Source organism: Anticarsia gemmatalis, chromosome 2 (genome assembly GCF_050436995.1).
Source record: "Anticarsia gemmatalis isolate Benzon Research Colony breed Stoneville strain chromosome 2, ilAntGemm2 primary, whole genome shotgun sequence".
NCBI classification, from domain to species: Eukaryota; Metazoa; Arthropoda; class Insecta; order Lepidoptera; family Erebidae; genus Anticarsia; species Anticarsia gemmatalis.
The window spans coordinates 2,748,487-2,774,139 of NC_134746.1; the positions used below are offsets into that span (position 1 = coordinate 2,748,487).

General features: G+C 34.2%; 2 protein-coding genes across 2 annotated transcripts in view; one reads left to right on the plus strand and one right to left on the minus strand.

Moving 5' to 3' along the window:
• The window catches only part of LOC142979318 (carcinine transporter-like), a 38,818-nt gene extending 32,085 nt beyond the window's left edge, over positions 1 to 6,733 (minus strand). Inside the window, exon 1 of the mRNA XM_076124180.1 lies at positions 6,539 to 6,733. Within this exon, the coding sequence (XP_075980295.1) occupies positions 6,539 to 6,541 (3 nt within the window). The 5' untranslated portion in view covers positions 6,542 to 6,733. The remainder of the gene's footprint in view (positions 1 to 6,538) is intronic.
• Positions 6,734 to 11,933: 5,200 nt separating this feature from the next.
• gzl (godzilla E3 ubiquitin protein ligase) overlaps positions 11,934 to 25,653 on the plus strand; it is a 31,186-nt gene continuing 17,466 nt past the window's right edge. The window contains exons 1-2 of the mRNA XM_076124192.1: positions 11,934 to 12,093; positions 15,281 to 15,465. Coding sequence (XP_075980307.1) covers positions 15,373 to 15,465 — 93 coding nt within the window. The 5' untranslated portion in view covers positions 11,934 to 12,093; positions 15,281 to 15,372. The remainder of the gene's footprint in view (positions 12,094 to 15,280; positions 15,466 to 25,653) is intronic.

Below are 25,653 nucleotides of genomic sequence, written 5' to 3' on the forward strand. Positions count from 1 at the left end.
TAAAATTTCCGTTGTTTATTTAATAAGTTATAGCAGCTATTGACATACTCACGCATTTTTTTGGGTAGACAATAAGATTTGCATTTATACTAATAAATTGAACTAAATTATGAGGTTGTGTTGCATAAATAATAATGTACCTAGTTTTATTATAATTTTGACGATAATTTAAAGCGTAGAAGGAGGAAAACTATTGTCAAACAACAAATCACAAATGAACCTTATCTTTAGGTATACGTCATTGTGTTATTGTTTGTTAATATTTAATTCCATGTAATAATTTATAGGTTAAAATTTGTGTCAATAACATATTTTGAATAAATAGGCACCTAGTGCCTACTTATTATAGAATGCCACTGTTTGGCAAATAACAATGACGGGAAACGAGTGGAACAAAATGAAGGCATAATAGCATAGAGTGTAACGCCGGCTCCACACATTGGCCCCAATATAGGCCCTAACGCTATTTGTCCAGTGTGTGGATCTAGAAAATGATATTGGTCCCAACGCTGGGGCGAGCATTGGTAGTTGGCCGACTCGTGTCAGTTTCATCAAAGGAATATGCGCCAACGCTCGCGATGTGACGGGACAGAACAAGTTATTAGCCAACGTGTGTACGCGTCAGTGAGATTGTGGTCCAACGTTGGTACGGGCATTGGGGCCAACGTGTGGAGCCGGCGTTACACTCTACACATACATTACATACATAATATCGCGTCTTTTTCCCATAGAGTCAGGCAAAAACAAATAACGCAACTTGCTACGATTTCTACAAACTTCTTAATATTTTTCATTCCAATCCATTCATTTACGAGTTCATACGCCCCAGAAACGTTTATCAAAAATCGTAAGGAATCGAAGGATTAATGTCTGATATTACTCTTAGCAGTACTTTCAGTGCTAGTGTAAATCATTTTGTAAATTTTAGACAAAAGTGAATTAAAATTCTACTGTAAACGGGTCATATATATACTCCATTGATATATGAAGTGTAAATCGCCATGTACAATTTAGACAAAATTTAATGGAATTCTGCTGTAAACTTATACGCGATTAATATTTAAAGGTTTTTCGTTACCCTATTTGTTACCCGAAGTATAAAACCATTTACACTAAACATACAAGTCGCGATAGTTTAAAACTTCATTGACCAATATTAAAAATCTCTTCAGGAACTATTGTTAAGAAAGGCATTAAAGGAAAAAAAGGTAGTAGAGCCACTGTGTAGGCTTTTACCCCTAGTGCATACATTTTAAGGAGAGGAGAAAAAGGGTCCTTTTTACGGTGGAGGGGCGATGAATAGCCTCCCAATGAATTATGTAATAGCTATCGCTGTTACACGACATGGCGGGACAGGGTTTTAAGATGCGTTTTGTTTTAGATAGCTTCTCTAAGGTTATAGACAGGTTGAGCAATGAATATTTAAATTTGTAACGTGTATTTACATGTCTTTTTGGTTCAGTTTAAGTAATGAGACGCTTTGATGAGGTTTTCCCGGGTTTTCACATGGATAAAATAATCTGGTGATGAAAAGGTGCTACTGGAGTACACATGGGACACGGATTTCGATGATATTCGGTAAACAGAAAGTTTATAACCGAACACTATCTCAGAAATGTTTTTCGTGGACGAAATGGTGATCAGAAACGAATAGCAATATTAAAAAAAACATTACGCAAATATAAAGCCCACTATTAGGTGCCAGTGAACTGCACCACTCACGTCACGTATTTGACAAGCTGCTAAATTTTCTCAAGTGTTGCGTGTTCAAAGTACAAAATGGGCGGCATTCCTCTTCATTAGTTTTTTTTTTCGCATAATTTACCAAGTTCTAAATTATATTTGGCAAACATTATATTATTATACAGTGAACGGAAGCTTTAAATAATTAAAAAGACGACCATGAGCTGCTACTATTAATATATCAGACTAAACAGCTTATTTATAAAAGCGAAATGCTTAAGTGTATGTAAATAACTTGAATGCACAGATTACAAGTACCTATTGCGAAGAATATAAGGTATTTGCAAAGCCTTCTAGCTGGGTGGTATAGAGGCTCTAGCAAAAGTGTAGAGCCGCGGACAGTAGCAAAATGTTTGTAAACTCTCAAGAGTGCAGGGTTTCCTCACCATAGTTTTCTTTCAAGTGACAATTTGCAATTAAGTACTTAATAACAATTCGATTATAACTTCAGAAAGATGTTTGTGTGTTTCCTAAATAGTCGACCACTTGCAAAAGCAAATGCAACCACACAACTGTCAAGAAATTTCCGAAATATCTATACACGCAGTCTCGATGCAGTTATACAAAATAGGTAATCCTTTATATTATGTATTAGGTGAGTAATCGTTTAGTTATATAATTATATCGATTCGACATTGGCACAGTTGTTCAAGTCACTTGTGTCTATTTAATGGAAATTATATTCTTTGCGTTTATCATACCTTTATAGTTTATCAACTACTTAGTCAACGCTCTCTTGGTCGGTGGAGCAGGCAAAAGAAACTATATACTCATGCAACCAAGCCCCATCTTCGTAAAATGTCAAAAATATATCTTTCAGGTAATCTATCTATCTAATCAGCCAGTTTCCAACCACTGTTGAGTATAGGCCTCCCCTTCAGTACGCCACTTGAAACGGTCCTCTGCTTGTGTCATCTATTGCAGCCCTGGCTTACCTACACGTTTAACGATGTCGTCCGACCATCTAGTTGGGGGCTTTCCTTGTGACCTTCTCCCAGGTAGGTAATATTGGCACGTAAACCTCACCAAACTACTTTTTTTTCCTAACATACAGAGCATGGAATTCCGCATACAGCCTACAAAGATAAACTTTAGCGGTCGCAGTGGTACGACGAAACTAACGATGTTCTCGTTTTGTGGATACATTGTACGATGTAAACATTTGTGTATCTCACAGATAGCTGTGGCTACGTCTACTATGTAAGCCTTGTATCCGTGATTTGTATTTACAAAGACTGACAACCGTATATAATACCTATATCTAATTCAATGTTTTTAGAACCTCAAGTACTTCGACGCATAGAGCACTCTTCCTCTCATTTTTTATTTATAATTTATTTATATTAGAAAATATAGTTTAGTTTAAATATATTTTATAAATTGTAGTTATCCTTGTGTAAATATTAAAATATATGTATAGCTAAGTAATACAGAGCGTACGTTTCAAAATTTTATGAAAGTAAAGATTTATTTAGCGAGTAGGCTGGCGAATAGACAGCGAGAAAACTTCGTGAAAATTTCTATCGAATAATACGCAAATGTTGCCATAGAGCATAGTATCGAGTGCGAGCAATCACGCCGATGAATATAATTTGATGGTTATTTAATCTGTATCGGCTTAATCTTTATATATTATGTTTTATAATAGGCAATAAACAGAAGATTTTATGACACGTCTTAATGTATTTCGTTCTCCATTTATACATATGTATAATAAGAAACCATTGTTTTCGCCCGGGGTCATTTAGAATTAGTGCACCTAACTATCTTGATAATAATTTTATCGAAGAAAATAGGTAATATTATATCTTGATAATTTGGAACCTTGGTTACCAGGCAACTGTGTATTTATAACTTTAACCCTGTAGCTAACCGGTAAACTATTGTTATCGACAATCGGTTTATTGAAACCTTCGTAGTTCAATCCTCCTACATTATTTCAAAGGTCTATTATAAGGCAAACATTCAAGGAAACCATGACTCAACGTCCTTGGGAATGAGTAGTGTCTGATAAAATATAATCGCACTCGTTAGTATAGTCCCACAACTTAGAAGAGAGCTTTACCATGCACATTTCTGAGTATTGACTAAATAAAGTAGTTGTAACAAACATAACACTATCAGCTGCAAAGCCTGTGCGTCCTAAGGTTCAATTCTTAATTTTGTACTTATGCCTCCGCCGGCTGCGAATCTTGCATACAAAGCTCTCTACTTACCCCTGGTTTCTGAGGTACATTTAGCGGTAGTTTATCTATTCAACGTTTTCTTTTAAACCAGTTCAAACGCTATTGAATATATAAACTACCGCTAAATATACTTCATAAACCGGACATAAGTTGTTGGGCTATACAATCTGGTCACGCACATAGTGAACTTCAAAATGTCGTGTACTGACTAGACTAGTCAATGTTTGTATATGATTCATAAACTGTTTTAATTTAATAAAGCTTTTAACGTAGCGCGCTTTTTATGGTAAAAGAACAGTCATAGCTTTGCATTTTATCATGTACATACTTAATACAACAAAAAGAGTTGCAAGGTTAAAAAATGTGTCATCATATCACCATATTATAATATCAAACACGTCAAATTTTATTAGAGAACTAGCTGACCCGCGCAACTTCGCTTGCGTCACACACAAGAGAGAATGGGTCATAATTTTCCCCGTTTTTGTAACATTTCTCGTTGCTACTCTGCTCCTATTGGTTGTAGCGTGATGATATATAACCTGTAACCTTCCTCGATAAATGGGCTATCTAACACTGAAAGAATTTTTCAAATCGGACCCATAGTTCCTGAGATTAGCGCGTTCAAACAAACAAACAAACAATCAAACAAACTCTTCAGCTTTATAATATTAGTAAGTATAGATGATGTTATGTAAAGTACAAATTAAGCCTAATACTGTCTTACTGCTAGAATAAAGGCCCGTTATGAGAAAGGCATTTGGCGCCTTGAGTCCCCGTTGGCCAAGTGCGGTACTTTGCATTTCTTCAAGTACTGTATAAAGAACTCTCAGGAATGCTATGTTTAATAGCATTTCCTCTACCGTTAAAGTGGTCAATATTTTCTTTAATACATGTAACTTTGAAAAGTCGTAGGTGTTGCCTAAATGTACCTAATAACTTTTGTGAAAACGGTTAATTACGGTAAAGTCGCACTGAACTTTTATCGTAAACCTTTACATGTAAGTTTTATTTGTAACTCTCACGAAAGCAGTGTGTAAGCAACATTTCTTAAGAAATACAATTTAAGTTATATTAATGTACCAAGTACCTAATATATAGGATAGGTTTAAATGAGTGAAAATTTTATATGAAACTGAGAGTTGTAAACTGCTCTATATTTTTTTTTTAGATATAATTACATACACTTACGGTAAGGAAGACATTGTAAAGGGGCCTTGCATGCCTAAAATTTGTTTAATACATTTAAGGCATGTAAAGTTCCCAACTCCCACTTGGCCAGAGTGGTTGACTCAAGGGCTAACCCTTCCCTCGTTCGGGAGGAGACCCTTGCCCACCAGTAGGACAGTAACGGGTAGAGAAGACTACTTAGTTTATTATTATTATAAGCAATTTACTTATAATAACAATAAAGTAAGTATTTTTTTATTTACTTCAACTAAATAGGTAGGTACTTTACTAAGAAACCAAGTAGAGTCCTATAAAAGTAGAGTTAAGGTAAACAGCATATAATATTTCAAGGTAACGTATTCTTTTACAATTATGTTTATACAATTACAAAGTGAAACTAATTCTCTTTAATTTTCTGTCCAAGCTTGACTAATTTTCTTAATGCTTAATTTTGTTTTGACATTTTTTTTACTTCGTTCAAAAACGATCTTTTCATTAGCACTTTTTTTGTCTTACTGTCACAACTCAAGTAAAAGGCTGTATACCTTTATTTTTTTTGCATATTTGACAGATAAACAATAGGATTGTTTTTGGCCTGTGAGTTTTCACATGGGTAGAGTTCGAAATGTTTTAATTAGCATAATTATTATGGCTAGAATTTCTAAGTATATACACATTGAAATTGAAACATTTTTCTATTTAATAATTAACCTACATTATTTGAGTTAACTTGGAAAACGCCCAAAATTAGTTAGTCAGTAGTTAAAATATTTTTTTATTTCAGTTTGATAATAATTGACAAACATAAGTAGACTTAACCTAGATATAGCCTTAATTTGACAGTTAGTAAGTTGTTTAAGTAGGTACCTTTATTTGCAATAAAATACGGTAATTTACCGTATGTCAGCGCATAATTATGACTGAGTAAAAAGCCGGTAATAAACTCGGTAAAAGGTTACCGCACTTTTTAATAAAATATTCATACTTTCTGCTTAACTAATCGATAGTCGCAACCTTAATTACCTTCTAATCAATATATTCGCACACTAATACGTATTAATATTAGAACTTTGCGATCATTAAAATAAAAAAACGCTTATAAAATATTCTTGTCAAAATAAACATTATTATGGTAAGTTATTAGCGTTTTGACAACGGAGATAGGTTAATGTCTGTTTTCCAGTCTTTGTTTTTTTTTCCATTCATGTGAGCGAAACTAATCAATTAATACGGAAGTTAATACTTCACAAAGAAAGACACGTTTGAAATAGAAATGTTGAAGAATTTTAATAACGGAACATGCAGTTTTAGGTCCTAACAAATGTAGAGCTTCTTATTTCTATTGGGTCACATTGCCTAAAAAGGTTCCCACGCCTTATTCCGAATTCAGGCAAAGCCAAATAAAATATAAACAAAACCTGAAACATGTGCCAACTTACCATATTGACGCAAACACCGTTTTTGAATTAAAACAATAATAATAATTCAGTGTACTGCAACATTTGTGTCACTAAAACCAAAATCCTTTGCCACTACAACCGGCACATAAATAAAAAAAAATCGTGTTCGAAATTCAGAATGTTTAAACCATTTGGCGCGACCGCTCCATAGTACCTCGACTGTGTACTGAGATGTGCGATGGCACAACACATGAATGACTGCAGCAATATTTTTGTTGCTATAGAAACGAATTTACACTTTAACACGAAGCCTTAAAGCTTAGTTTTACACTTTTTACACCAATCCAGGAACACCTCACACAGCTGTGCGGGTAAACATTTTTTTTTCTTTCAGAAGAAAGTTCTGTTTCACGTTCGGCGCAATGCCGCAATGTCGACTCTCAGTGACCAATAAGGTTAAGGCTGGCAAGTTTATCGACGAATCAACAGTCAAGGGCACGTGAAAATTTTACTACAATTTACCTTATATATATTCACAATTTTCCGGTCTAAGGATTTTTTGGAAACACCGAAATGATAATTGCAAAATTCAATATTCATTAATGGCGAAAGCACTAACGCGTCGGCGTAGTTTTAGCGTCAATTATGCAACATTTGTACGCAGAGGATTAAAGTATCTTACTTTCACTGCCTGCGTACATTAAGGTCCGTATTACGAAGACCTAAGAAGTTTAATTACAAGACAACGCACTTTGGAGTGTCCTAATTACATCTTGTAATTAACGTGTCTTGAACAGCATAGTTTACTTAAACAGGTGTGACATAAAACTAGTCGGAATATCTTAGAGCACTATTAAACAACCAAATGAATACAAATGGTAGGTATTCAGGTAAAGTAATAAATTACCGTTAAAACAAGTGAACGTGTTTATTTATTCTGTTTCTTATCTGTCAAGAAACTCTCTTTATGCTGGTGGAAACATCATTAGTGTTTCAGTCAAGGTCGAGTGCGAATTATCGGTCTATAGAATCGACTGTACCTTTTCGCCAAAAGCAAATTGATAATGATAAAACGTTCAAACCTACCACTTTGTACCAAAGTTTAAGCTATACACCCTAGAATCTCCCAGAGTCAAAGCTCTATAAATGTTTTGGGTTTACATTTTAATCGGGACATATTATAAGAGCAACTTTAAATTAAACCTAGATTACACCACCAGCTACCATCTAAGGTACGTAATAAATCAGTCTAAGGACATTTTTTTATTCACAGACTAATTTATAGGCATAAACATGTGTCATTTCGTCCTTGTAAATGACATTAAAAAAACGGTCACAGTTCCCAGAAACATAGTTACGATGGCACATACCGTATGCGACTAGACGTAAGTACTTTAGGTAAATATACTTTACTAGCTGACCCAGCAAACGTGGTTTTGCCATATAAATTGAAAAAAATAATAGTGTCATTTAGGGACCCCTAAATGACACTATTATTTTTTTCAACCGTATGAAACATAGATGTTGGCCAATATGCTTACAAAATTTCATGAGAATCGGTCAAGCCGTTTCGGAGGAGTATGGCAACGAAAACTGTGACGCGAGAATTTTATATATTAGATAGTTACATTTCGCATTATACTATCAGCTTCTGTAAACTTCTGTAGAGAGAAAGTAGCGTTTAAAACTACCAATCGAGGTACCCGGTTTGAGTTTTCGGTGTGAGAGATTTTCCAATTTCTTTTGGACAATTTCACCAGTTTACACAGGGTTTCACCATATTACCTATTAAAGGCGAAGCTTGAATAAGATGAGATTCCAATAGCACTTGATGGCAGTATGGCGAACACCATAAAAATTGCATAATTTTTCCAATTAAATTTTATACACCTAGTACTTAACTACTTATTCTTATTTATTATTATTTTCATCGCTGCTTACATAAATGCCTACAGAGTTATTTGCAGGTATAAATATTATGTCACATCTACTCTAACAGGTAAACGACAATCTATAAAATAGACAGTATTTTCCCTATAATCTGGACCTCATAGACTTACTGAACAGGTTTACTTAATTTATTAGAACCAGTAATTTTCCAAAGAAAAAATGACAGTGATCTTCATTTGTCACGTGGCGCTATTAAAGTCATACGCAATTTTCTATAAAGAATTTACTACAAGACCGTAAGATATTTCTCGAGGTTATTTACCAAAAGTTGTATGTATGTACCTATGTCAATGTCATTTTTATAGTTTCGAATGTTGAGTGGTCGTTAGAAAGACGATAAAAAGCAATACTTCTTTTTATCCTCTCTAGTGACCACATGTCAGTCTGCTTTTGTTTTTTCGATATCAGGTACTAGCTCTTGTCTATGGTGTTGCAGATAAAAAATAAAATTAATGATTTGGTGTTTGTTTCCCATGGGTGTACGCAGAGACCAAATAACACCACTTGCTTCGATCCCTACACACTTATTTAGCTTCTTTCGCATCCATACATCTTCTCATAGATGACCGCTGGTTACGAGTAGTACCTACGCACCTGTTTAAGGAAAAGATAAGCAGCTTCAGCATACTTATTAATATGCTAACCTCGTTGTACTGAACTACAAATTAATGCAAGATATATTTCTAAAGTGTATGGTGAGTAATACGACAGCATTTAATTAAAGATATCGTAGACGTACAGGCTACAAAAAAAACATCCAAAGTGAAACGCCAACCAAAGTCATTTTAAAAATTTAAAGAAACAATGCACAAGTTCATAATCCTTGTTTTACAATACTTGCAAAAAAACTTGAAGGAACGCGTTGGCGGTAAAACGTGTTTTGCAAGTTAAAATATCGGCTGTCAGGTAAAAAGATGACTTAATGAAGAGTCACCCTAGGGTGTGGGACGTAGATATTAGGCATTTGATGTTTTAGGATATATGAAGTTTATCTTCAGTGGGTGACTAAAGATTAATAAGTACCTATTGAGGTTAATAAGACTATTTAGCTTAATAAGTAACAACTCTATTTATGTACGTAATAACCTGCCTAATACAATAACAATACGTAGGCTATTGTCAACAATATCAACTCACAAAATGGGAAAACCATGGAAACCTGGCATTGTTGTTAATCTTTACCAATTAAACTTCGATTTATTATCGATTTTTTGCATTAAAATGTGCTTTTTTATTTTTCAGTTCAAAAACTGAAAGTTTATTGTCACATAAGTTCTCAAAATAAAGACGTATATTGTGATAAGTTGATATTTATTTCGTATACAACCAAACAGTGGTACAACCTAAAGGTATGGAAAATTGCTTCTGTGCCGCGGTTGGTAGTGTATCCGACTGTGTCCGTGGTTCGATTCCCAGGGATACGCAGACAAAAGACAAAGTGTTATCAATCTTTTTCAAATTTAATAAGATCATTTTCAACAGCAATTCGGAGTTTGAAACGTGCCTGTGAGTATGGTAATAGTCTTGCCCTGTTACATTGAACTAACGAATGACGTAACACGGCTTATCTCCTACACGTAACACGCCTGCCTACATCTTCGGGTAAAACAGTAACGTATGATCATTTCTAGCATGTCAATGTGTTGTTCTTAATCATTGACACGTAATTACTAATATCTCAGTGCACGTAATACTCAATCAATCAAATGACATCTGCCAATCATCGGTTATACTTATTGATAAAACGTGCGACGCATGCAAAGCCGATATACTTTGAAATATCAGCTCAATATCTAAACGCTTGTAAATAGAAGAACAAATTGCACTTCAGGTTTACCAAAAAGCTTCTGAAATTACTTATGACAAACAAACTTGACAAAAAAGGAAGCAAGTTTTGTTTGGGCGCTATTTTTCATTGATGTTAACAACGAGAATCCAATAAGACACGTATCTTAATAAGTTAGGTATAAGTACAATTTATCTTCAGTGGTATTCCAAACGTAATTGCATTCTGTCGTTATCCCTAAAACAAACAAATTAATCGAGTCATTTACACGCGTTTTTCTTAACAAGCACTTTAATTAACTACACGCATAATTAACTGCACAGCTGTCAAAAACCTAAATTGAATGCAGCTGGCAGTTCCGGTCGCCATTAAAAAATCTATACTAACATTATAAAGCTGAAGAGTTTGTTTGTTTGAACGCGGTAATCTCAATAACTACTGGTCCGATTCAAAAATTATTTTAGTGTTAGATAGCCCATTTATCGAGGAAGGCTACATGCTATATATCATCACACTAAAACCAATAGGAGCAAAGTAGCAGTAAAAAAAGTTACAAAAACGGGGAAAATTTGACCCATTCTCCCTTATGTAACGCAAGTGAAGTTGCACGAGTCAGCTAGTGCATTATAAAGTTTACGCAAATAAATGCCCTCTATGATTTAGGGGTCACATTATGTTTATGTATCACTTTTGTTACATAAATGTCTATGAACTTATGGGATTGTGCTTTTAGAAGCGCCTGTTCACAACAGATAATAATTTAAAATGGCATTTGCTATACTATTTGTTGTAGGCACTAACTGGTAATTGATGTTATTAGATTCGTAATAGCCGCGAAGCACTACCAAAAGTAAGTGAAAATTTCACAAAATTATAGATATATACTGTATAGTACTAAAAAGGTTTCAGTTAACTAACATTTTCTGTTTGAATTAATGTATTATACACTACCGCTATTCAGTTGTGAGTAAAGTTGGGTGATATTTAAGAACGAAGATTTCGGTGGAAAAAATCTTCCTTGTGACAAAAAGCCGAAAAGTGAAAACAAAAACTGATTTTATATTCAGTTTTCACAACATACTTTTCAGCTCCTTTAATATTCTTGCAAAGACAAAAGTACAGTTTTTAATTATTTTGTTTCTTGCCATACTCGGAATATTTGGAATAATTAGTAGGTTTAACTTAGGTAATAAAAATGTTAGCAGTTTGGTCGTATCCATAACATATAAAATACCTTTTGACTTGTTACTAATAAATATTTTATACGACAAACCAAACACGTTAATATTTTAAAAGTTGATAAAATATCCGTGCGTATCATAATAGTCTTGGTGAAGATTTCATGTAACCTAAATCCAAAATTTTGTGCAAAAAGTGTTACTGGACGAGAGTATGAGTATCAACAAAGTGTTTATCCAAGCTACAAGAGAGCTATTACAAGAAAGTACCTAGTACGATTTGAAATTTTGAATATGGTCACATTTTTTGCGTTCAGAAACAAAAAATTTCTTTGAATCTAAAATCGTTTTTGGGTCTAAAATTGAACTTGTAAACTTTATGATGATCGTGTATATTACAACTTACGCTCCCCGATTATTATATAATGTTTACTATTTATTCTTTTACTGTAACTTTTAATGTAATAATAGTATTATTGCAAATCATAATACTTGACGTAGGTTTTGAACGTACTTAGTTTTGACGTTTCGCTAATTTTTCTGCCTCAAAGAAGGAATGAATTAGTCGTAATAATTATTTTTTCGTTTTAGTTTCGTCTAAATTATCTTGATAAAGTGTATTTTTGACAAAACCAGTGTATAGTTTAAACATAGCGGGAGACAGTTTCGCTTAAATTAGTGTAAGTAGTGCATTGTTGTTTATACGATTGAAGTTATTTCATGGTTGTTAGCCGTGATATTTGCAGTGTTCTATTTTGTGTGTGCACATCTGAGGAAGTTATTGTTGTCAACAAACACGTGATCCAAGGCCGCCAGTTGTCTCTACAAATAATTGAATTAAGTTATTTGCGCCAGACCGTGACATTTTGTTAATTTAATGTGAATTCCTTTTTTTATAGAAGTAATGTTTTGATTACGACACCGTAACGTTATCGTACAAACATCCATCACTTCCTTTGTGTATCGTGATGCTAATTGTGGTTAATAACTGTAGTAATTAGTGTATGGGTTAATAAAACCTGTTCATATTGCAGCAGTAAAGTTGCGACAGGTCACTGACTGTCACATCATTGACACAGTGACCAAATTAAAAATACAAGATAAAGTGTAGATAGCACATTCTTATTATTATATCCTGCATAGTGTATGTATACTGATAAGTATGGAGGAATAAGAGGTGAGTCAAGACAGAAATACATTTTCACCTTGCCTGACATTGTTGTTATAAAAAAAACATGAATAGATTCAAAACAATACATTTACAAAGCAAATGCCTACTCATAATAATATAAAAAAAAGTATCATGCTTTCCTGCTCTGACTTCCTACTATAGACAAGGATAGAATATTATTATATCATCTGGATACTGTCATATGTTCCACATTTGAACCTGAGCATAGATAACACATGATTCTATCACTTTGTTCATAATGTATTATGTAGTATCAACCAGTAACATATAAAGGAAAATTTATATGTTAGGTATTGTGAATTACATGTAATACATTATGTTGTAAAGCACAATTAGTTTTCTACTTTTTAATATTATTTAAGAATCATGTATATGCCATCAGCGTATATCATAAATTTTATAGAATAAGTGAGCACTTGCCACACATATGTAATGTGTGGCAAGAAGAAACAACACAGTTAACAAATATATTTTAAACTGTAAAATCCTTATCTAAAAGTGCCAATTATTAGTGTAACATTGAAATAATACTAAAAAAACATTTAAAAATGATTCTCCATTTCATACACTCTTATAAACCCATTTAAACTCATCATACTTCTAGAAATATCTTGTATCTCACATACCTACTTAGTAATTTATCAATACCAAAATTATAAAGAGGAAAGATTTGTATGTAAGTATATTTGTAACAAAATGGCTCAAAAAGTACAGGATAGATTTTAAAAATTCTATCACCATTTGAATTCTATATTATCGCTGATTAATATTTGGGTTTGGAAGATAATTCTAGGTCTTTCAAGTGGTCATAAACAGTTTAATTTAGGTAAATCACCTGTTTAAGGAAACTATTTAAAGAACTACCTTGCATCCGTTCATTACTTCTATTGTACATTTAAATACCTAATAATAAATTAGGTATAGTAAATTGCTACACTATTGTTTTCTAACATAGCTGTTACGATTTTCCTTTAAAATAAATTATCAGTAATAAGTTAAATATACAATGCTTAGTATTATTGTGTATATTTGTTAATTACTTTACATTGTGAATATAAAACAAAGGACCCTGTTAAGTCTTTGTTTGCAATAAACTTAAAACTACTGAAGGGATGGTTGTATTTCTTTAATAGATAGTCATTCATGAAGAAAATTGGAGTAAAGAAATAATTAAATTTCTGTGTAATTTAACTGTTAACTGAAATGTAAAGAGGATTGCTAAAGATATAGAAAGTTACCATACACCAGTCAGGCTCTGAGTTTGTGCAAACCTACCACACACTAATAACCACAGCATCCATTAGATATTGAAGACCTACTCTTGTACATACAGGTACAATTTATTGTGACTTTTAGTAGACTATCTAAAAGGTGATACATACATACATAAAACTTCTCTTTTGTCCCATAGTGGTTGGCAGGAACCAAAGAATACCACTTGGTAAGATCTTTACAAACTTGCCTTACCTCATTCACAATGATGATGATACAAAACAGTAATTATTTTTAATGTAGATAATTTGATAAGGTATACAAACATATAATTAAAAACATTATTTACAATCAGTTTTGACATAGTCATAGCAAACAATCAGATATTAAATATGGCTCATATTATCAGATGTGTATTTATATCTTATCTATCTCACTGGAAGGCCATTGGCCGGTTGGAACAGAACAATAGGGCTATATTCATAATATTTATCTCTATACTTGTTTAAATTTGTAGTTTCATCAACATGGGATTATCTATACACTATGATCTAGTAGTGTAACTACAGGAATATAGGTTTAGAATCACTAAAATATGTTATTTGATTGTGTTTTGTTTTTTTTCGGCAAACATGGCCGTCTGGGTAAGGGTCTCTTTCTGAACGAGATAGGTGTTAGACCTTGAGTATGCCATGCTGACTAAGTATGGGTTGGAAACTCAGCATACCCTGAAGAAATGCATCAAATAATTGTTGATAAATATTTGGGGTATGTGTAAGCCTCTTAAATTATTGTAAACTGTACTATTGAGCCATCCACCCATCAATTTGATGATAATATTCACAGAAATCATCATAGCACTAAACGAATATTGAGTCATACTTATGTAAATTCCCTATACATATATACTTACGTATGTAGGTACTAGATACTCTATAATAAGCATTCAGAATGCAATATTCACTGTACCACTCCATTACTATATATTGTTTATTACCAAGGTCAATGAATTATTTACAGCCTAAATAACAAGGATAAATAATGTTTTCCTAAAAAGATCCTCCAATATGTATTGTTGTTAAGCCTAAAAATAAGGATAAAAAAGTTTGAAGAAAAAAATACCTCCAATATGTTTAAATAAGGAAAAAATATATTCATTTTAGTATTATATTCATTAGTGTATGCCACTACTGAATACGGAAGTGCCGGGTACCAAACCCAGGTCGGACAACGAATAAATTTTTTTTGATAGAAAAAAGATTAACAATAGTCTATTTTCTTACTGGGGGCGAGCTTATTGTTAAATACACCATAAACTCGGGACTATTGGAACTAAGATCAACGGCCTTACGGATGTGTTCCACACACCCCTACTTACACTACGGGTATAATAGGCGTAATATAATGTATTTAGGAAAGTCATATGTAATATTTAGAAAAGTCATATGTAATATTGGTTGCAGGTGTACAAACCATGCGACCGCCTCATCCGCCTACACTGGCCTGCGTAGGAGCGCATGAGAGTTGAGCGTGCGGCGCACATGCGAGGTGCAACATGCTGGTCACCATCACCGCTGCGGGCCTGCTCGCCCTGCTCACCACCGTCTATGCCAACATCATTGTTTATACGCAGGAACCGCCTCATACTGTGAGTTATACTATTTAAAACATTTTAAAATGAATGCGGAAACTCCTCCAATAGAAGTTACGTTGACCTAAGACCGAATAATTTTCCGGAATCCCCGAATTAGCTTTAATTTTTTAATAGTAATGAAATATATTAATTAAGATAAATAAATTAATAATATGCAATTACTACTGTCGTGCTATTGAGAGCTAGTCTCCTCCCGGAATGAGAGAGAACTTTGATTGAAGGACTTTGGTTTGGAGTCCACTGTAATACCATGAATTAATTATATATTTTTATAAATGATCTCTGTCTGTTAGACTAATCGTAGTTCTTATTAAACCAATTGCAAACGTTTCAAATCATCATGATAACATGATGAATATGATCTTAATTGAAATAGCATGTGTATAAACAATAGAATAGTTTGCTGTTCTTACTTTAAACAGTACTGGATATGTCCGAATTATGATATAATAGACTAAAGTGAGAATGTTCGACAATTTTCTGGGACATTGAACTACTAGTGGTAAAAATTTTTGGCCCTGAACGCAGGCTAACCACTAACCACTGATACTAGATACCTGTCTCACTAGAATTGACTGACATAACCATCCAATATTTAGGACTCCTTTTATTGTAAAACATCGTGCAATATCTGAATAGGTATTTCAATAGTTCTAGGTGACAGCACTCACCCCCGGTTTCTGAGCTACATTTAGCGGTAGTTTATCTATTCAATAGCGTTAAAACTCATACAAAAAAAAACGCTATTAAATAGATAAACTACCGCTAAGTGGACTCAGAAACCGGGGGTAAGTCTTTTATCGATATCAATTGAAGCGTATACCAAAGCGAGCATAATTAGATGTTTATTGAGAAGTCAACGCTAGAACGAGAGGCGTAACGAGATGGCAGTAGACGAAGGCGGTCATTAACCGCGGCCTTGCGAAACACGATACTATTCAAATAATCCCACTTAGTGCTATGTAGTAAACAGTACTGTCTTTACGTAATTCAACTTTATTTAGATAAAACGGTCGACCCTTCGGCAGATGATTCTTATGACACCGACGAATTTGAAGTTAGATAACTTGGTTCAGAAATCAGCACTGCTCTTCTAGTGAGCTTTAATATTCTTTGAGATACTCCAGCACTAAGAATTGCTCTTGTGTCGCGGGGACTTTTACAAACATACAAGAAATGGACACAAAGTACAATTAGACTCGAAACAATTATTTGTGGATGCACAAATAACTGTTCCGTGTGGGATCGAACACACGACCTCCCAACGCAATGGCGTGGCGACCTAAACCACTAACATTGTATATAACCTCTATGTTATCTATACTATTATAATGCTGAAGAGTTTGTTTGTTTGTTTGTTTGTTTGTTTGTTTGTTTGTTTGTTTGTTTGAACGCGCTAATCTCAGGAACTACTGGTCCGATTTGAAAAATTCTTTCAGTGTTAGATAGCCCATCTATCGAGGAAGGTTATAGGCTATATATCATCACGCTATAACCAATAGGAGCAGAGTACCAGTAAAAAATGTTACAAAAACGGGGAAAATTTTGACCCATTCTCTCTTATGTGACGCAAGCGAAGTTGCGCGGGTCGGCTAGTAAAGAAATATAAGCCTTTGAAGCTAATTCCATTTAATAAAACAGCGTTTTAAGTGAGTACCAGCATGCTTTATTATCCATAGTTTAGTCGTGCACGCGTGTGAATCAGGCTGTGATTCATGCACTTGTAACAACATGAAGGGTCCCAAGTGGTATACGCGACAACAGACATTCTACGACAATTCAGGAGAACCTGAATCACTGTAGTTACGTTTATGTAAAATGTTTATTATTGGTCCTCTAATTTAGTCATAAATCCAGTAGACCGACATTTATTTTGGGTGATTTGAGGGTGGTAAATTCAAATATTTTCTTAAGCCGGCAAGTCAGAAGACCAAATCAGAAGCTATACCACAGAATAAGTAATAGTACTACCGGCTATACTTGATGTATTTACCTCAACGATGGTGTCTTTGTAAAGATGCTCATAGCAATTGGTCCCAACTAGTAAATCTATTACGATGGCCAAACACAATCAAGTTTATTTAACGCAGACTCAAGTCCGATACAGATTTGACGACAACTTGAGCAAAAATCTATGAGTAGCACAATATGGATACCACTATTACCTTCTTCAATTTCCTGCCGAGCAATAAGACAATCTTAGAACATCATTCAACCTTGTACAGTGTCAATACAGGTTATTCACTAGGCATAGCTTCCGGGTCGCCTAGTTTTAAATTAGGACTCAACTAATTGCTCTTGACCTCATCCAAACTTGACCTCCGAATATATCATTGTCATATATTCATTATACGTGATCATAGCGTCATCCATCAATTTCCTTACTCTTGCGTCATACGATCTTGAATTAACTTTTCAATTCTTCAATCGCCGATTGTTCGAGCGAAAAGATATCATTCATCTGCATTCAATAAAATATTTATTGAATGCAGATGAAGAATTTATTGTATAGTTTATTTCCAACAAAATTTCAGTGAAGTCATTTATCAAAGAGCGATTATGGCAAGCCTTTTTCTCGCCTGTGATTATCACCTCGTGCTACGTTTAATTCAAGGATAATGGACATGCCTGAGCTAAAACGATCGGACAGGTAATTTTAAATCAAATGCTCAATTTGTAGCATTGACTTTGGGAAATTCTGTTAATGCAGTGCTATTCTCGTAATGTGGTTTTCAATTGACAAACACCAAACACACATTACCTATTTTACCGCGGATTCAGGTTTGTGTAGAAATATCTTAGAAAATATAATTGCTGTACTGAATTATCTAGCAGAAACGTAACAGTCAGATGACAGACAAATATGATGATAGTTAAAGATGTCAAAGATCTGATTCGATCGGACTCCGAGTTTGGTCAAAAATGTTTACTTTAAATGTTTTCAAATATCTACATCTACATAGCAACAAAAAACGTTAAAATATTCTCAATTGTTTATTCTATCCAATACCGAACTACAAGTTCATTCGCATTGAATATTTTCAATTGGTTTGCTGTAAACAAAAAAATGTGGTGCGTCATCAATTCATCACACATACATTTGTTTAGTTGCAAATGTATCAAAACGAGGTATGTTTGTACAGCTCTTAATATATGGATATTTTTTTATTATATAATGAGCACTTGTTATAACAATGATTTTGCAGAACTTCCTCGTTCATTGCTTAGTTTAGTATAGAAACTACTTTCTGCTACTATCGACAACCGCCTAGCTGTCGATAAATTTTGTATGAAAATCTTATCAGCGCCTCTAACAGGTGCTGTAGGAACTAATTTTTAGGTATATTTTAAACGTCAGACTCTCGATACTCACTAGCTACTAACGGGTATCGAGAGTTTGACGTTTGCGGGAAAATCGCACTACAGGTAATATAGAACAAGGAACTTACCTGCTTCACCTGTGCATACAATTAAAAATAACCTTCGAATTGTAGTCTGTAATAAGATATATAGTACCTACGAAGTACGAGGGTTATATTTTTAATTCGAAAAGCATGTGTAATGCCGTTGTATACTGAGTGTATTGTATGCAGGAAGGATTATCATTATAAACAGTGTGACATCACCCACATCTCTCTTAAATTATATGTTAAAGATAACAATTCTGAAGATAGAGTTACTCAAAATAAAATATCAGTTTTAAATTGATACTAAACAACATGCTTTTTGAGGTCTTTTAACAAAACAAACTCGTATTATAAAGTTTATAAATTGCCAAAACAAACGGCGACCCGAGATTAAAATAAATAAAAAAAATATGTAGGTCATTGACACGCGACGCTAAAATGTGACATGTCCATATTATACGTAGCTATATGATGTTATGAGGCTCCAGTGGTCCTCAAACTTTTATTTGTTAGGTATTACATAACTTATTTATACTGCTATAACATGAATGCACTTAGTATTTATAACTTACTTAAACTATGTACAGTACATACGTCATAGTCAGAGTAATTTATTGTACTCATTGTTTCGTTCCTATTGCGTTTAAAAATAAAACACATTGCAATTATCTTGCAAAATACTGAAAAAAATATATCCTACTAAGCTTGGTCTAATTTAGTAATTTTGCATTTTTGTCTAGATCAAATGTATAGGTATTGTGAAAACTCTCAGAACAAATCCTAATACGCAGCTAATTAAAGGTTTAGAACCACTGTTACTGAACACATTTTAGCACAAACATGGACCTGTTTCACACACATATGAAGCCAACGCAGAGTCTACAGGATGTTTTAAAATAACTTTGTCAATTTATGCATCAGTAAATTTGGGCGCATTTAAAAATTTAAACACGGTTAAAATGCGATGGTCGACTGGGAGGCGTAGAAACGATATAAACTCATAGGTGGTATAAATGCTACTTGGTGCTGGCAAACGTGGTTCAACACTAAAGATTAATAAATAACAGATACATCGTATATCTGAAACTATCCTTTTCGACTTGAGCTGCCTAAACAGACTTTTATGATACACTAATTTTTGCCCACTATGTCGTTCGCGAGAAAAGTATCCTGGGTGTTAATCCAGGTTATTTACGAAAATTCATAAAAATCTGTTATGCAAGTTTGGAGTGATTGAGTAACAAACATCCAAAATGCATTCATAATGTTAGTGTTTCATTTTCTTTTATTTCATTTTCTTAAAGATAACGCCGGCACTAACCGCTCTTGTGTCGCGGGGACTTTTACAAACATACAAACAACAGACACAAAGTACAACCAGCCCCGAAACAATTATTTGCGGATCAGTACGATTTTCACGATTTCTTTTTATTTTCTTTATTAAATATCCACACACGTATGCAGTCTTGGCAACATAGTGGTGAGAATATACGGAAAATATATAGTTTTTCTATAGCAACTAAAGCCACATGGCACATTGCATTGAGTGCAAAGATCATAATTGTTAGTAACGAGTTGCCAGCTCGACGGATGTTGACTCATGCCGCTCGTTAGATGGCTAACACGCTTCCATTTTACACATTTCTGTATGGAAATGTCTCTAGGATAATTAGTGTTTAGCAGAGAAATAGATCGGACCGATAAAATTATGCAAACTTGAAAGTAAGCTGATATAAAGTTCAGGTAGATACTTAACTTAAAAATCCTGACTATTGATGTATAAAAAGTTGATCATATTTGTTCTATGTTGTTGTTAAAGGCGCTAAAGTTTGACTATGGTAAAGCATACAATTTTCTAAATGTTTACAGTCTCTTAACATGGGATTAAAATTTAAGTAGATTAAGGCTTAACTTGTTCGCCCTCTGCCCTAATTCGGTATTGTTTACAGTTTGCCGCAAGAACACTATTGAAATGTTATACCTACTAAAAACAGCACTGTCATTCATATTTTCATATTACTTAAACTACATCATAACCAATTGACTTCAAACACGCCACACTTAACAAAATACAATACAATTTACTCTATTTTCCAAAGAAAATCTCAAGTACTACAAGCAAAGCACTTGATATAAAGTACTAAACCTATGACCAATTTCATTAGTAATACTTTTGACACCACACCTTTAAAAGTATTTCAAGCCTTATGCATTTAACTTTAAAGTATAAAGTTGTTTAATCGTCACATGATTGCGTTGTTGTAACAATTACGTTACTGGTTGTGCAGCATATTTCAATTTGTATGCAATAACATACATGTACTAAACACATGCAATATGTGTATGGAAAATGCTATCAGTGATGATAATAGGATTGTGCCTCTCTTTCTAATGCAACCTGTTAGAAGGAGAGAGAACTGCAGAATTGGTTCCACCGCTTTGTTGTCTAAAACATGCGCTAGGCATTGTCTATTGGTTCTAGGTATAAGGAAAAGCTCATAAGAAACTACTAGTGGAAATGTGATCTATTCGCATTTATAATAACTTAATACTGAAGTAATTAAACTGTTTAGAATAACACGACTAATGCCTATGTCCATTTTGTCAGATAGGCATTCCTGTCTGTCGAATTATTTTTACAAAAATACTTGGCTCAGATTTTTATTGATGGGTACCACGGAAAACTTTACAAAGTTACAAATAAAAGTAAACTTTAAATGCATAAAACTAGTATCGTAGGAGCGAAAATTGATGGAGTTTTCTATACGCTCTACCTAGCTAACTTATTAGCGTGAAAATTTAGTCTTTGATATTCCTAAATGCGACCGCCGTGTGTCAACATACATTTTATTGGCTATGATTCTATCAGGTATATAAACTACAGTATAGTTGTAAATGGACGATAGATCGTAATCTTTATAATGCAGCCCATAGAATCAGTTTCTATTCCACTCAAGGATAAACGCGCATATGTAGCAGCGTAGCGCAGTGCTACATACAATCCAATTAAACAATTGTTTATCTGAGATCAACACGTGGATAACAGAAGTTGTTTCAATAAACTAACCAGTTTATCATCTGACTATGTTCTGTCCTATCTGTAGATACATTTTATATGATTATCTAACTGCCTGATGGTATATGCTATGGGAATCGTGAATAAATTAGTTTTCAAATATAAACATTTTATTACTTTTCGTTTTGAGTTTTACATCATACAAACAAAGATTCATCTTATTAATACCAATTGCCTAAACATACTCCTAACAACTTTCATAACTCGAAACATAACAATAACTAGATAACTTTTACATGTTGAAACCTCACTTAAAGCTACTAACATCCTTAGAAATGATGTTGATTTATTTTGCAACAAGACTTTTTAAAATCGGTTTTTCGAAATCGACCTAAACAACTGCCTCCGTGGCGCAGTGGTTTAGGTCGCCACGCCGATACCACTGCAACGGGAGGTCGTGGGTTCGATTCCCACACGGAGCAATTATTTGTGCGATCCACAAATAATTGTTTCGGGTCTGGTTGTGCTTTGTGTCCGTTGTTTGTATGTTTGTAAAAAGTCCCCGCGACACAAGAGCAATTCTTAGTGCGGGAGTTGTCTTTATAAACACACTCGAATTGTTTTGGAGATAATATCCAAATCAACGTTAAAATATTATAGAACTAACTGAATCTAAATATAACACTAAGTAGCAAACCTATAGGAAATACATAGTTATATCTAAGATAATGTCATCAACCGGCTGGTGCCCTTAGAACGCAATCACTGCGATAGCACTGATAAACTGACTAAGGTCAACGTATTGCGATTAGATGTGACTAGAATTTAAGTAAACAATGGCATAGGCACGTAGAATATGTAAGGTAAAAATATAAAGTTACGTGAAGGGGGGCTGGAGCTTCTTTTTCCATGTTTATAAAAGGTTTGGAACCTATAACCTAACGTAAGCGCTCAAAAAAGGCAGATCTAAGAACTGCGACGCATTTTAGGCTTCGACCACTGAGTTAAGAAACCACGTTCTTTCGGCTTGTCGTCCGCTAGTTTACGCCTGGCTGTCATCGAGCGGTCAGTCTTACGAAGTCAGCTAACAGTGATACTCTTGAAGGCTTACAGCCTTTTTTTTTCTTACGTCAGGAAAATGCATTACTGCATGTCCCGCCCCAGGGAGGAAAGCGGGGGTCTATCGGGCTCTCCCGCCGGCTCGGCATACTTGGCTTACATAGCCTACGGTAACCGGTCACCGGCAGTTCGCCTGCGTATTTGCCATCGTCGTGGTAAAAAAAACCTTTATCACGGCAAAGCTTTCTTTGTTCAATCTCAAATCGTTACTGGTTGTTGTCAATACAGCACTCGAAAAACAAAGTTCTTAATGCTTCTGAAAATTCCAGTCAGTACTAGATATATCTCGAAATGTTCAAACTACGTCCTGTGGTAAAATAGCTCGGACGATATAAAATGTAGACTAACTTCTATCTATAGAATGAAGGTTATCTTATCTCAAATCTACATCGTCCACAACAAAGTTCTTATTAACTTTATTTTCATACCAACGTGTTTAGGTTCAAGTCAAAGGCGTTTATGTTGCTGTTTAATATTGAAATTGGACTTCATAAAGTGTTTATTTATGTAAACAAATAAATACCAATACTATTTGATACCAAATTAGTTTCCTTAAAACCTAATCTTACGAAAACTTTTTTTTGTCCTGGAACATGCTAAATTTCAACAAAATGGGTTCAGCGTTTTAATCATGAATTGCAAAAGACTATTGTTTTTGTGTGACTTTTATTTGAAAAGACAACGTCCGCACTAAGAATTATTAGCATGGAATCTTAGTCGTCATAAAAGCCTAGTCTTAAAAGACTTAGCTCCGAAAGTCATACGGTGTTTAGTAACCATTATTCCATAATGTATTGGACGCCATTGCAATAAAACGATGTCTGTCGGCTCTAGAAATACAAACATGATGTAATTAATGCCTATGACGTCAACATACCGTCTACCTATTACACTTTTTATCTAGACTTTCAGAATGTCTGTGCCTAATTCTTTAAGCGTGTTCATGAGTTTGGTCGGTTTTCAAAGAGAATCGAATCGTTCGAAGTAATCGTTGAGGATCGTTAAAAATTATCTAATGTTAGATTCGTTTCATTGATTCAATTTCATTTGGTAATTTTATATTAACAGATATTTAACTGTCAATCCGTTTTTTCTTCACGGCACGTTATCGCCTGGGAGACGTATTTCTATCCAATCACTTCTAAAACCATTGCTTCCTTTTTATTGTGGTGTTTTACTTAACTGTTACTGTGCACTACTGGGAATAGAACTATGTATTCTCTAAAATGAATTATTATAACATTATGAGCCTGTATTGTCCAACTGCTGGGCAAAGGCCTCCCCCATAGTTTTCCACTGTAACCAACTCCGGCAGTTTGATTCCATTGTTTTGAAGGTGTCAAGCTCACCTTTAAAAAAAAAATTTTTTTTTTTTCAAATCTCGGACTGACAGTCCACGCCTTTACCTTCGGAACAGTTTATTGACTCTAGTCCTCTTCTCAAGAGCCTACTCCTTGTGTACAAGGCAACAAAGTAACAACTACAAATATTAGTGATACTAACACGAGTGTATAACAAAATGTCGTTATCACGCGACATTGAGTGAATGATAACCTACGATCAACTGTGACTACACACTACACGCCGTACACGAGTAACTTGACTGACTTTGTATTGCTCGTTAGAGATGTCAATGTACGATTTTGAGTGGTTTTTCTGTAGTAATTCGATATGTTTATTTGGCTATACGTCGCTGTTAAACATAGAAATACGTTTTTCAAGGAAAATCAGTTTATTGCATGTAAAGAGATCATGTACACGATCTTACTATACTCGGGCCATTACAAACGTGCGAACCATGTTACAGACAAAAGGATCAGAAATGTGACAACGTAATGAATCATCCATAGGGCCTGTAAGTGTGAGTGGAAGGAGATAATGACATTTAGTATATACTTATTGTAGGATTAACTCTTTTACGAAGCAGCGACGAAAACGGTAGTAGTTGTTATCTAAACTAGCCAGCTAGTTTTATGCGTTTATGCTATAGCAATTGTTATATTAGAATTGTTCACATACTACAAAGGCGTTTGGAACGTTAAGAGAAATGATCACGATAGTCACGCTCACGCCATCGCCTATTGTCTAAAGTTGTAAAAGATCCTTACATATATATTATATAGCAATAATAGTGAGACATGCAGGAGTCGATTTTAATGCCAATGTAAACCCACCGATGCAGCTATGCCACTCTTGTTTATATTTGTCCGACTTCTTCTTTCTTGCTTTTTCTTCTACCAAACTTTTACTGGAGTTCACAGTTTCAGCAATTTCAGCTACTTGTCTACTCCGTAGTCATGTAACTTTAGTTTGTATACGTCAATATTATCAAGTGTAACTCCTTTACTATCTTAGATTATAAGTACACCACTGGACTTGAAACATTGCACAACTAAATAAACCTATCGATATTATCTTAAAGAATTAACGTCAATGAACATAAAGTATATAGTAAAGAAATCAAGGTACTGCATGTTTGTCGCATTGAGAAAGTTCTTGCATTGCGATTTACCGGTTTGATGCCCGGTCGACATAAAAAGAGGCTGTTCGAGTAGTCGAAGTACTTAAATAACACAGCGAATGTACTTAATTTCACTTAGTAATTATAATTTTTAGGGTAGTCTCATTTGTTTGGACCCC